Source organism: Drosophila sechellia, chromosome 2L, assembly GCF_004382195.2.
Source record: "Drosophila sechellia strain sech25 chromosome 2L, ASM438219v1, whole genome shotgun sequence".
NCBI lineage: Eukaryota > Metazoa > Arthropoda > Insecta > Diptera > Drosophilidae > Drosophila > Drosophila sechellia.
The window spans coordinates 15,407,305-15,419,559 of NC_045949.1; the positions used below are offsets into that span (position 1 = coordinate 15,407,305).

The 12,255-nt window shown below is 38.6% G+C and overlaps 2 protein-coding genes across 2 annotated transcripts; both read right to left on the reverse strand.

The window, feature by feature from the left end:
- Positions 1–80: 80 nt before the first annotated feature.
- LOC6611396 lies at positions 81–1,465 on the reverse strand. The gene is made up of 4 exons (XM_002035904.2): positions 1,263–1,465; positions 827–1,202; positions 389–563; positions 81–336 (listed from the first exon to the last, which is right to left on the reverse strand). Exons 1-4 carry the CDS (start codon positions 1,339–1,341, stop codon positions 160–162), a joined length of 807 nt encoding a protein of 268 aa, XP_002035940.1. The 5' UTR covers positions 1,342–1,465; the 3' UTR covers positions 81–159.
- Positions 1,466–5,298: 3,833 nt separating this feature from the next.
- On the reverse strand, positions 5,299–5,668 carry LOC116803527. Its single transcript, XM_032727205.1, has one exon. It carries the CDS (start codon positions 5,595–5,597, stop codon positions 5,361–5,363), a length of 237 nt encoding a protein of 78 aa, XP_032583096.1. The 5' UTR covers positions 5,598–5,668; the 3' UTR covers positions 5,299–5,360.
- Between the last annotated feature and the right edge of the window lie 6,587 nt (positions 5,669–12,255).

The window sequence follows — 12,255 nt, forward strand, 5'->3', positions numbered from 1 at the left end:
TCGCTTATCGATAGTTACAGCACCGCGTTGCCAACTTACTTGCTAACTGTTACTTTTCATAAAAACGATGCAAATTTTGTTTTAATTATAAATAGTCAATATATTTGGTTCGTGTTCAAAATACTAATAAAATCGTAAGCAAAAGTTCCTTATATCTCCCTATGCCTTTCCGTAGGTCTGCAGCTTTTCCAGATACTCCGCATTTTGGCTCAGATGATTGAATATCAAGTTCGTATCCAGGACATTTGTCGCAGGACCTCCATATTCCGCAGGCAAACTTTCGTAGCCAACCATTTCGCGCAGTTTGCTCAGATGTCGCCCATCGTGCGTAAAGATCTTTTAAACGAAGCATTTAGAGTAAACCAATAAAATCCTTATATTGTATTACCTTTTCCTTGAACTCCTTGTTCATAAAGGGCATAAACAAAGTGGAGGTCACGTGCATCAGGAAACCGCGTTGTATTATATGCACGATGCGCTGACTGAAGGGCAGAACTGCGTTCTTTTCGTTCACCACCTTCATAAACGACGGCGAAAATTGCCTCAGAAAATTTCGGTTTGTCCTGGAAATTAACAATCGAGGTTACTAATAAAATCAATCAATTAATGACTTTTGGAAAAAGAAATTAGAGAAAGATACAATTTTTCAAAAATATCTCATAATCATTAAATAAATTTAAACTGTAAAATATACTTTTAAAAACACAAATAATACTTGAAATGCGCTTTCATCTTAATTATAAGAAAAAAAAATCAAGATAATATTAAGAATAAATACACGTAACTTTTGTGTAAGGATAAGCAAGTAAAAAATAATTAAACCCACCCTTGGAGATCACAAATGACCGTAATCCCATTCTGCTGGACGCGCGGGAGCAATAGCAGCGACTCGAAGATCAGGTCGTCCATCTCGACGAGACTCTGCAGATAGTCGGGGTAGTCCTGGAACCCATCCACCGTCTTGAAGATGACCAGCACCCGTCCACTGCGATCCGCCTGGGGCATAACATAGCGACAGTGGGTGCCGTAGAAGAGCTGGCGATAGTGCTCAATGGGATGGCGGGCCACCCAGGTGGGATGGCGTCGCTTGAACTCATAGTAGTCGTGTATGGCCTGGTAGGCCTTGATGGTGTCCCAGCGCGTGTAGTGCAGGAACTTGGTCAGCAGGGTGTCCTCGGTGCCCACTCGTAGCTCCTCGCACTCTGAAACAGTTTCACCTGGCTGATCGAATCGAGGAATTCACACAACAGCATTTAGCTTACTCTCCACCAGCTGCCTGAGTTGCTCAATTTTGAAAATCTGCTCGGCCGTGTGATCGACACGGGCGGTGAGGAAAAGCATTTTGGGTTTAGGCTTTGAATTTTGAACGAAATATCGTCCAAAGGTGTTATAGAATTTTGATCGGTTGCTTTTCAAGAGCCAGAAGTTTCACATTTACACACTCAATCCGTTAACGATCCGCACCCGCAACGCAAACAACGCTAACTGACTAAAGTATCCATGAAATGCGATTTGGTGCAGATGGTTTATTTGTTTTATAACCGGTGCGTGCTCAAATTGCTAATGGTTCCAAATTGCCTAGAAATACATATCTAGTTTTCAACTTGAACTTGGCTTCTTTGGTGGTTTATTGTTTTTAGTATGTAAATAACATCTTAAGAAAAGTGAACAATACATGAATGCAATATTATAATTTCTTCAAAATTGTTTTAAACCTTTAAGAACTCTTTCAGAAACGAATGCTATTTAATCAATGACGTTTTAAACGTCATAACTGAGGGCTTTTGAATCCAAATGCAATGACCTCCAGTGCTGGAAAGGCCTCTTCTTCGCTGAAGTTATCAACTTGACCTAACCACGTATCTTAGCCACAATTCAATTAAGACGGAAGGGGGTGGGAGGCCAAAAAGAAGTCGGGTGTTGAGAAAAAGTCAAGTCGAAAAGCGGAAAAAGTAGTCAACACGCGAAAGGAAACTATAAGTACGATAATTGAAGAAAATGTCAGCTACACACGATGCTACGTGACTTAATAATGCCCCTTGTCTGCTCATAATAACGGCCACAACGTGTTGCTTCATTTACAGATATATAGTATATAATGCAATATATGTATGATTTATGTGTACTACATTAAAGTTATTTTTTTATTTTCATTTTTGCATTTATTCTTGTTTCATTTTCATTTTTTTTTGTTCTTTCACTGCAAACTGGAATATGTTGGTCTGTAAAGTTAAGTATCTAAGCTATTTAGACCCTGTGAAATATACATATACATATCTTGATCAGAATAACTATCCGAATCATTCTGGCCATGTCCATTTGGTAACTTTGTAATAAGCTGAGACTAGGCAGATTTTAGTGAAAGTCTAATTTAAACGTCCACAAATATCCGCAAATCTAAAGTCCGTCTGGTGCCTAATGTTTAATGCATTTAAACATTTTGTTCATCTACAAGCCAAAATATTATTATATTAAAAACGGATTCTTAGATTTTGTTTAAAGTTATCTAAGTTTTTAAGTTATTTAAAAGCTACAGAACATCTCTGGCTCTTCCATGTGCTGATTAAGAGGTATCTGATAGTCAGTCAACTCGACTGTTTATTAATTTTTTTGTAACGTGTGATTACTTTTCGAGTGGCAAAGGTGTATGCCCATTAGAGAGCGTTTCCAAAGGCATTTAAATCGTGACTTTCATAGAAATGTGGAAATTAACATTCATATTCGAATGGCAAGTTATTAATAATTGTTTAGTTATTGTGATGGCATTGTAACTGCTTACATTTGCACATGCACATAAATGTCTATTACTTTTAATTGGCTTAAAACTATATTTATATAAGAGCGCCAATATTTTTGAATTTTATTTTGTTGTCTGATTAGCTAGTTAAGTGAGTGGTAAATATAGTTTTTACCCTAATTACTAACAAATGAGTTAAAACCAATTTCAGATTTGACAATTCATAATATTTCGGTTGGCTGGAATGCAATTTGCATTCATTTCAATAATTTAACAAAACTTTCAACCCATGAAAACCGCTAAAGTTGGTCTCGCTTTTGATTTCAAGCATTTCATGTAATTCAAATTAGCCCTTTGCAAATGTTTCGCCAGTGACTTTTTGTAATAATTCGAAATCTATAAATAATGAATTTAATTTGAATGCTAAATAATAAACATTTGGGTTTTGCGGTTTGTTTTTGGCCAGTGAGTAGCGATTGTTTGCACGCAGATTAAATTGCGGTCACCTGGATTGCTGGCCTTATGATGGTAATCAAGTTGCATTTATTCACCAAAGAACAATTTGGCTTATTAGGAAATCCAATCAAGAACGCAAAAAACCAGGCAATAAAGGGGCTATAAAAGGCTTAACCTTATCATGGTTAGGCCTTAATGATATTAAGAAATTAATTTAAACTACATGTAAATTCTTTGATAAAATCTAAAAATTGTCAATAGTTTTGAAAATATAGGATTTTTTAGTGTCCTTCACAGTAGCATTCAAAGGCGCAGCAAGAAATCACATTGACGCCCACAAATCACAGTTGCCCTCATACTGGTGACCCCAAAAACCAAAAAAAAGTGGGGAAAAACCCCACTTTCCTAGAGGAAAACTGCCAGAAAACAGAACAAATTACAAGTGTTGTAAAGTGTCATTTTTCAACAGGACGAGCGGGCAATGTGGAAATAATCATAATGGCCAAGAGCATATTTGAGGAGAAATCTTGTAGAAACAATAGCAGGGAGCTCACAAAAAAAAGAAAGGCTGCCGAAAGGAAAACAAGAAAAATGTGAGCAAATTTCGCTGGCACAAGAAGGTCCGAAAAAAAATCGAAGAAAAAAAAACTAAACCAAATTCCAATTTGTCAGGAATTTGTTCAATTTTAGTTTTGCGGTGGCCAGGGACCGAATAAGTGGACCTCCCCGGAAGTCCACCCACCACTCCACCGCCACTCCTCGACGGCCATCTGCATGTCCCACACGTGCCGCCATGCAAAACCCATAAGTATAAGGGTATCGCCACCACAACCAACGCCCCACTGGCCATTAAAGAGCTGCCACGACAAATCGCACACATTTAACACGCACACTATGAACCAAGGGGATAGCAAGGGGGTTTCAAGGGGGTTCCACGAGGGGAGCAGGAACCCTGTGGGGCAAAAAACTGCATACTTAACAGGCCCACAAAAAACCAGCTGGGGAAACAGCTGGCCGCAATGGCTCAAACAACGTCGACAACTGGCCAACTCAAAGGACAATCGCTAGCGATGGGCTGCCTAGGTAAACAATGTCCTGTTCGTTAAATTTCGGTAAATTATTTTAAATATTTTGGAAACAGCAGATGCTGAGCAAACTTTTTGGATTTTAAAAATATTTTGTTAACTGATTTCAATTGCCAATTTACTTGAAATATCTTTTCCTAATATACTTGAAATACATCCATATTTTTAATTGAATAGTTATAGTATCTTGCATCCCATCACTAACTGAATCCGGCCATAAGTTTTCCTCTGCTGGCCGCCTTCCTAATGACATTTGTGTGCCGTTGCTGCAGACATGTGCAACTCGTTGGACCCGAAATACTACATACATGTATGGGTCTGGAAAACTCACCCGCTTTTCCCAGTCACTGCAGCTTGCCAATTTTCCCGTTTTTGGCTGTAAGAAATGAGCAAAGTTGAAGCTTACTGTAGACCTGGTTTTCATTTTAATTTCTTTTATTGGCAATAAGCGCTGTCTACTGGCGATAAGCAGGGAAAATGATTGCTTAGATTTATGCTAAGTGCTCGGCGACGACGATGCCCAATGGCTATTTTTTATTGCCCAGGGCAGATATTTACCTCTCACTACAGTTGATAAATATTTGCAATAAAAACCAAAATTTCAACGAAAAAAAGTAGAGGAAAAGCTCTCAATGGTGTTGTTGTCTTCGTGAAATGTTTTTTTTTTTGAGAGGGGGATTTTTGTTATTTCCACTCCCCCAGGCAGCATCACAATACCCCCAACACCCAAAACCGACTCCCCTATGGATTTGTGGCTGTGGGGCTTAGGATATCTGCCTGCGCTGGAGCTTCGAGAGTTTTAATTGAATTTTGAGTGGTGTATTTAGGGATTTGTTATTTATAATAGGAAGAGCACACAGCCGGAGGGCCAACCAAGGAAATTGGCATTGGCCAGGTCCGATGAAGTGTGCAGCGTGATGAAAACGTACGCTTTTCGAAGTATTACATTTCAATACTCCATGAAAACGTTGTGAAGCCCAAAATCACATTTACATATATATATATATATAATGCTTGGCATTATAAAATATTTATTTATTTCAGCGCTTGTACGACCCAACGTTAATTTGCAGCTTACAACTTTACTTTTGATTAGGAATAACCATGTTATAGCAATGCGCCATCCAAAATTGTATCGTTTGCAGAGTGCTAGTGATTTCGTCCAAACAATAGGTGCTCAGCTCCCAGGTGTTCATCATCAGGCTGATCCAGGTGAAATAAACGGAAATAATTTCGATTTTGCGGCGATGTGTTAGCTTGGCCAAATCGAGTCCTGCATTCTTGAAATGTTGGCAGAGATCCTTGTTTGCCAGTCTCATAATTGCGGAGTAAGTGTGACGTTTTGTTCGCTGTACTTTATATGTAAATTTATAGGGGAATAAAAAGGCATGGCTAGCTGACTTTGAAAAAAAAATCAAAAAAATAATGTATAGTTTTCTTAGGTTTTTTCCAATTTATCATAAGCTTAGCTTTAACTTTCGACTGCAGTAGTAGCATAAAATGGTACATATTTTACTCCGAAAAACAAATGGTCGAGTATTATTGTGCGGATCTCTACGCAAATTGTGTTATAAAAAGCAATTTGTTAGCACCATAAAAGCTTGACCCCGTCATTCTTTTTTCCAATTCCGTTCGCTTTTTATTACAGTGGATGACCAATTTGAAGAGCAATATGTATGGATGTGTGGGGCGAATGGAAGCAGTTGTTTTGGCACCCCAATCATCTGCAATCAAACCGACCCACTGGTTTCCTATAGTAATATATACACGCTCCTCGATGGAATTCACAGCAGCTATTTATTTTGGCCAACATTTGCGGCACATGTCGCATGTGGCGGAGTGGATATGGCTTTGTTTTCCTTTTACGACTGCGAGTGCATTTGTTGTTCATTTCATTTAAATTACCCTGTGGCTGACCTCCTTGTGACAACATGTCGGTGGCGTCATATTGGAACTGTTTTTCTATACCGCCCAATCCACAATCGAGAGTGCTCATTGTGAGTGTTAGCTAGACAATTGTTGTGGGGCTTGTTATTTCAACCTCCAATTAAATGGGGAAAATACTGAAAAGAATTCAACGTACAAATTACTTGCAACATAGTTACTAATTTTCACTTCTTTTTGGCCTAAATTTGAAGGACAGATTAATAATTAAGTAAGTCGTTTTGAAATAGTATCTAATGATATCGGACAGATCAAGGATCGTTGAATTCATTTAATCCGCTTAAGTTATCAAAAGTGTATTTCTTTGATGTTGTTTATCACTTACTTGCCAACCATCGCAAAGCTTGTACACGGCACTTAAAAATTATGACATATTCTTTGGCCCAGCACACTCAACTGTGTGGAAACTCATGAGTATAATACATTTTACGATTGCGTTATATGTCTGCCAAAGTATGTAAAATTATTATTATTTGTCTGGCTCTGTCTCTCTGTGTGTGTGTTTTTGCATACTTTGTACTTATTTCTGGCTGTCAGATAAAAAAATAATATATATAAAAAAGATGTACGGCGTTTTATTGTATTTAAATTACACAAAGCATTAAATATAATTCACTCACCACGCTCCATTTACTAAGGCTATGTGAAAGGCGCACACGAAGGCATTACTGTCTGCGCATATAAGTATGCAACAACAAAATGCCGTTGAAAATCGCTGTAATACTTTTTCATCAATTATATGATGCGCAAAAATATATATGCTGAGATTTACAATATCAAACATGGCTAACACACACACACAGACACTGCCAGAGCCTTGGCAACACACACACGCACACATACAAATACGGATATATGCCGACATGCTCTAGATGGCAAGCGCGTCATACTTTACTACTTACTAAATCCATTACAAAGTATTTACGTAGAAAATTGCTTTATATCTCTGCATATCTCTCCGTCGACGTCATCGTCGTTGTTATATCCCTGCGATTGTGCTAGTGTGTGTGTGTGTGAGAATGTGGAGCTCTGACAGGACGAAAAAAAAGGAAATTTAAGTACGTGGGAATAATAGTAGAAGAAAAAATCTTTTTAGTTGCGTCGCACTCCCTGGGAAAACTTAACCAAGAAACTCCCAAGGTAGTCGACATTTTCCACCCGCAGGACACCTCCCCCCCACCACCCGAATCACCTCCTTCCCCAATTTGGAGGCGAAAAGGCTGTGTGCAGCAATTTATGTGATTTTTTGCTAAATGTCAGTGGCAAATAAGAAAATATTAAAATAGATTTGTGCACTCTGAACGCAAAGACAATGGCTTGCCATTTACACTGAGAATCTCTGTAAAATATTAAACATATAATATAAAAATAATATATATAAATGAGCTAATTTAATATTATTATTACCATAGGTGTCTAAAAGTATGCTTTAATATATTTTAAATAGCGAAGGTAAATAGAGATAGGTGATTATAATACTCTTCTGATTTTATTTAAAATTTGTACCCATTTCTCTATAAATTCCTTTAGATCCTTTGGAATCCCTTTTGGTGGAATTATTTCTTTCAGTCTTCGTAGTCCTCTGATGATTTCCATTGCCAAGATGTTGACGGTAAATCACAACCAGCTTTCCTCCATCTCAGCCAGCATGCAGTCATAAAAAAATGAGGAAAAAGCATACCAAAAGCCAAAGTACTAGGTTGCTGGCAGCGGAATGTGGGCGTAAGTGTGTGTAATTCATAGCGGCTTTGCTTGCCGAGGGAATTATTCATGCGCATTTGATTGTGCACACAACAATGGAGCTGATCGTAATCAGTGTCTCGTCATCACCATCATCATCGGTCAAGAAATATTTCCCTACTGTGATTATCTAACGATAAATACACTCCAGGGTAGCGGAGTCATAAGTTCTCTAAAACTAGCGAGTTCTATTCTAAGGGTTTCCCAAGAGTCGCTTGCCTCTTTAAGCAGACACTCCTGGCTCTAATCTCACACAAACAACAATGAAAATAAGTAAAATGAAAATACATATAACAAATAAATTTGTCGTGCAGCGGTGCAAAAAGGCAAAAGCTGCCTTGAATTGCACTACGAATCACTCTAGCGTGCTATCAATTACTGTGGCAAGTGTTGCACGTGCCACCGACACCGATCCGGTTGGGAGTCCTTTCCAACTTGTCCCACACCCCCATCCCTCCCCTCTTCTGGCACCTTGTAGGTCCTCGTCCTTTCATCCAGCCTGAACAGCTTGCTCATCTCATTGTATTCCTTGGCATTTGCTCGCTGGCTTTCTATTCCAATTTTTCGCTCTACAATGCCCTGTATTAGGCGGCTAAAGGGGTATTTACTCATTTACCAATGTTTAATAACTTTATTCACAGAATATATTTTAAGTCTGAACAGAATAAACTTCTTATATTTAAGATGCAGATGAAGAATTCGCGCGATCATATTTTACTCGTTCTTTTTAACGAGTTGACGAGTAGTCCTAGTCACTCGTTTCTTATATTTAAGATGCTGAAGAATTCGCTCGTGCATATTTTAACGAGTTGACGAGTAGTCCTAGTTACTTGTTTCTTGATATAATTCCTGCATTTACTATGAAAATGTCTAGATAAGCTTCGAATGCTGGGTATCCCATGGTCAAATCACTTGAGATACGTATCTTTTGGTTTCCTTTTCTAATTTCCCGTCGTACTTCGGTCGTTGTCTTGGCTGCACTAGTCCAGCGTTCTGTAAGTGGCATGAACATCGCTTCATTTTCTTGACAATTTCTCAGCTTTTTTCTGCTGATGCTCCCTGCTTTTTGAGTGCTTTCAATTGTTGCACAATTTTTTAATTTGCTGCGTGGCCAAAGAAATGCGTCGCACAGGGAATTTTAATCTAAGGTGGGTGGCGCACGAATCGGCCCTTGGAATTGTAAAACTTTTCAACATTTACGCATTTTCGCCACATAGATTTCAATAATTGACGCCCGGCAAAGCCAATTTAATCGACATCTGGACACGAAGTCCCTGATATTTTAATATATACGCATTCAATTAACGACAAATGAGCACACAATTTTCACATATTTAGGCCGCACTCGAATGCCAAACAACGTCATAATAACTCACTTGGCCACAAAACAAAACAAACTTCAAATTCGTGTTCGTGTGCGTGTCATGCATTCGAAATGCGAATTGCAAGGCTCTTGAGTAAATTGCAATTTAATTTAATACAATTTGCCGTAAGCCGAAATGCTTAAGTTGTATTGAAGCATAATGTCCTTAGGTCTACTAATACCCAATGCTGGTGCTATTATAATTCAAAATAAGCCAAACATTAAAGGCAGTTTGTCAAGGTGACACAATACAATGCTTGAATATCCTTAAGGGCTATCCCCATGCTAATAAGAACACATGTGCTTTTTATGCATTTGTTTTACACTTTAAGAGTGTCAAATGCCAAGTCAGTTTGGTTGGCAAACATAGCCATATAATGCCAAAATGTAATAAGCATTAAATTGCAACCTGCAGTGGCACAGAAGAGGATGCGAAAGATGACAACCAGTTGCAATTACAATGTAATTACAAGCGACAGACGGAGAAGGTTTTAAATTTTGTATGTGCCGGGCCATTGTCATTGCCATTGCTTGGATGTGGATGTGGATCTCCGACAAGGATTAGGGTCCTTGAGGATGCGTTGCACTTAAGCAGCAGCTTATGTCATAAACATCGGATATGGGTTGGCTCTCAATGTCTGCCATAAAATGACGCTTTAAGTGTGGCACGTAATTGCTCGACCCTTTGTCCCTTTTGCTCGTTCATGATTTTAATTAGTATTAAGACTGTAAGTCCGTGTTTTGATTCTTTAAGCGCATTCCACGTGCGCTCGGTAAATGTAAACTAAACCGGAGTCTTAGCCGACGCAGATATCCGGCGATGTTTGGCAATCAAAACTTGGTAGTAGCTGTAAATTAATTTCCTGGCCGGCTAATGCAGCAATTGCAGTTTCCAGCCTCAATTATCGCAAACTTGCTGCAGTGCATAAATTTCGATTCGCACACCGGCCGAATTCAGAAATTGATGATTAATTTTGTGTGGTGTGCAGTTCTATATTACTTGGCTTCGAGGAGCACAAATCTCATGTGGTATATGTATGCAAAACCAATCTAATGATTGCTATAATTCACGGTTTCTAAAATCCATGCTAAAGGTGTGTAAATAGATGTAATAATATTTTTTAGAATCGGTTTTAGTCCTTTTATACTGCTCACTTTCAAACCAAGACATTATCGAAGTTATAAAATTCAACTGGGATATTAAAGCACTCGACTGAAAGGACGGCAAAGTAAAGACACGAAGAACATGGAGTCTCATCCTCGTGTACCAATTGATAAAAACATGGCTCTCAAAACGCCCAGATCATTAAAAAACAGAATGTGTGACGTTTTGTCAGGCATAATAATAAAATTACAATTGCAGCTCGGCGACAAACAATGCGGGCGAGAATGTGCCAAATCAGCGCAAAAAACTGTGGGGCGTCTCTTAAGGAAATGTCAAATCAAATTTATTGACTTTCATTGTTCGTCGAAATGGAGGCAGTGACTCCAGCTGGCGGCCCGGGCTCATTGAAATGTGAAAAGCCAATGACAGGGGACGAAGGGCTAACAATGTGCACCTTTTTTTTTTTTTGTTATTACTCGCTGTCGCAGGATCCTCTGTCTGGATTCTACTCGTGGCACTTGTCGATTTGTCCTGCACATTTCCCACTCCCAATCCGTGTTTGTGCGCGATTAAAGCGCCGCTTAGCACGTTTGAATGCCTTCCATCCGATTTTACCTCCGCAATTTCGGATTCCCTGAGACAATCAGTGAAGCTTTCTTCTAGACCCCCCTGCAGTATAAAGAATTGCACGCTGAGAAATATACAGTATGATTCAAACACGTTCTAAAGTTTATATTTATAATTGGAAATAGTGCCTATCTATCTATTACTTCGAAATATTGGGCTATTTTAGTATAATAATATATTAAGCAGTTGGATATAAACCTTTTACAAAAATTATGATTTAATTTCTATACTTCTTTCTTTTCAGTGTTTTCGCACAACTGCACACAATGCCTGCTGGCAGAGCTATAAAAATCATATGCTTCCTTTCATTGCAAGGGGTTGGCTTTAGTTTTTTTGCAGCTTCGTCTATAGCCGACTTTCTTTGTGCCCAGCTAAGTTTGACAATTATTTGCATTGTTCAGTGAAGTCGTTTGTTCAACATGCACATGAATCGGTAACTACAACATAAATGAGTCCCTGGTTATAGTTCACAGGCGGACAAGTTGGGTTTGTTAGCCAGCCCATTTCTATTGTGCACTGTCCATTGAATTTGTCGCCTGGGAGAATAGAGCCAATCCTGCAAAGGACAAAGAGTGGAAGAGCGATGTAATGGAGTAGTGTTTGGTTCCGGGAACAGGAATGTTTAGCCTTGGTGTATCATAAGTAGGTCACTGATGCGGAGAAGATCTTAACAAATATGGTAGGAATCCAAATATGAAAACGAAATATTGCATAAACAATTAAAAAGGTCTCGACTATAAAATATCCGTGAGTTACATGAAGGAATGGTGGAGATGGAGATATGCAAGCAGCTAATAGACTGTTCTCAAGTTTGGTTATGAGCGCCACCTACCGGCGGCTTATGACCTTGAGCCAAAATACGTATACGTTTTATGGTCGGAAATGTATCTTTCTGTCTATTTAATGAATCTAGTCTACTATATTAATCTACAAATAAATGTGCAATATAAGGATATACTCATACCTTACCATCATTAGGGAACTCTAGTTGAAACTTACATTTTATCCCATATCCCATAGCCAAGCTCATTCTCAATCATATACAATACATAGATATACATACATAAATATCATTTAGAGAAGCAACAGTTCTTGCATTTTTCAGAAAATCACTTTATAAAAGAGACTGCTGTCTGGCTCAACAACCAATTTTCCTCACACGAATATGCAAAATAAATGTTCTTCGTCTGACCCGAAA

Coding starts and splice junctions, on each gene's coding strand:
- LOC6611396 (XM_002035904.2), bottom strand. CDS start 1,341: ATGCTTTTCCTCACCGCCCGTGTCGATCACACGGCCGAGCAGATTTTC. Junction 1,203..1,262: donor ACTCAGGCAGCTGGTGGAGA/GTAAGCTAAATG, acceptor AAACTGTTTCAG/AGTGCGAGGAGCTACGAGTG. Junction 564..826: donor GTCATTTGTGATCTCCAAGG/GTGGGTTTAATT, acceptor GTTAATTTCCAG/GACAAACCGAAATTTTCTGA.
- LOC116803527 (XM_032727205.1), bottom strand. CDS start 5,597: ATGAGACTGGCAAACAAGGATCTCTGCCAACATTTCAAGAATGCAGGA.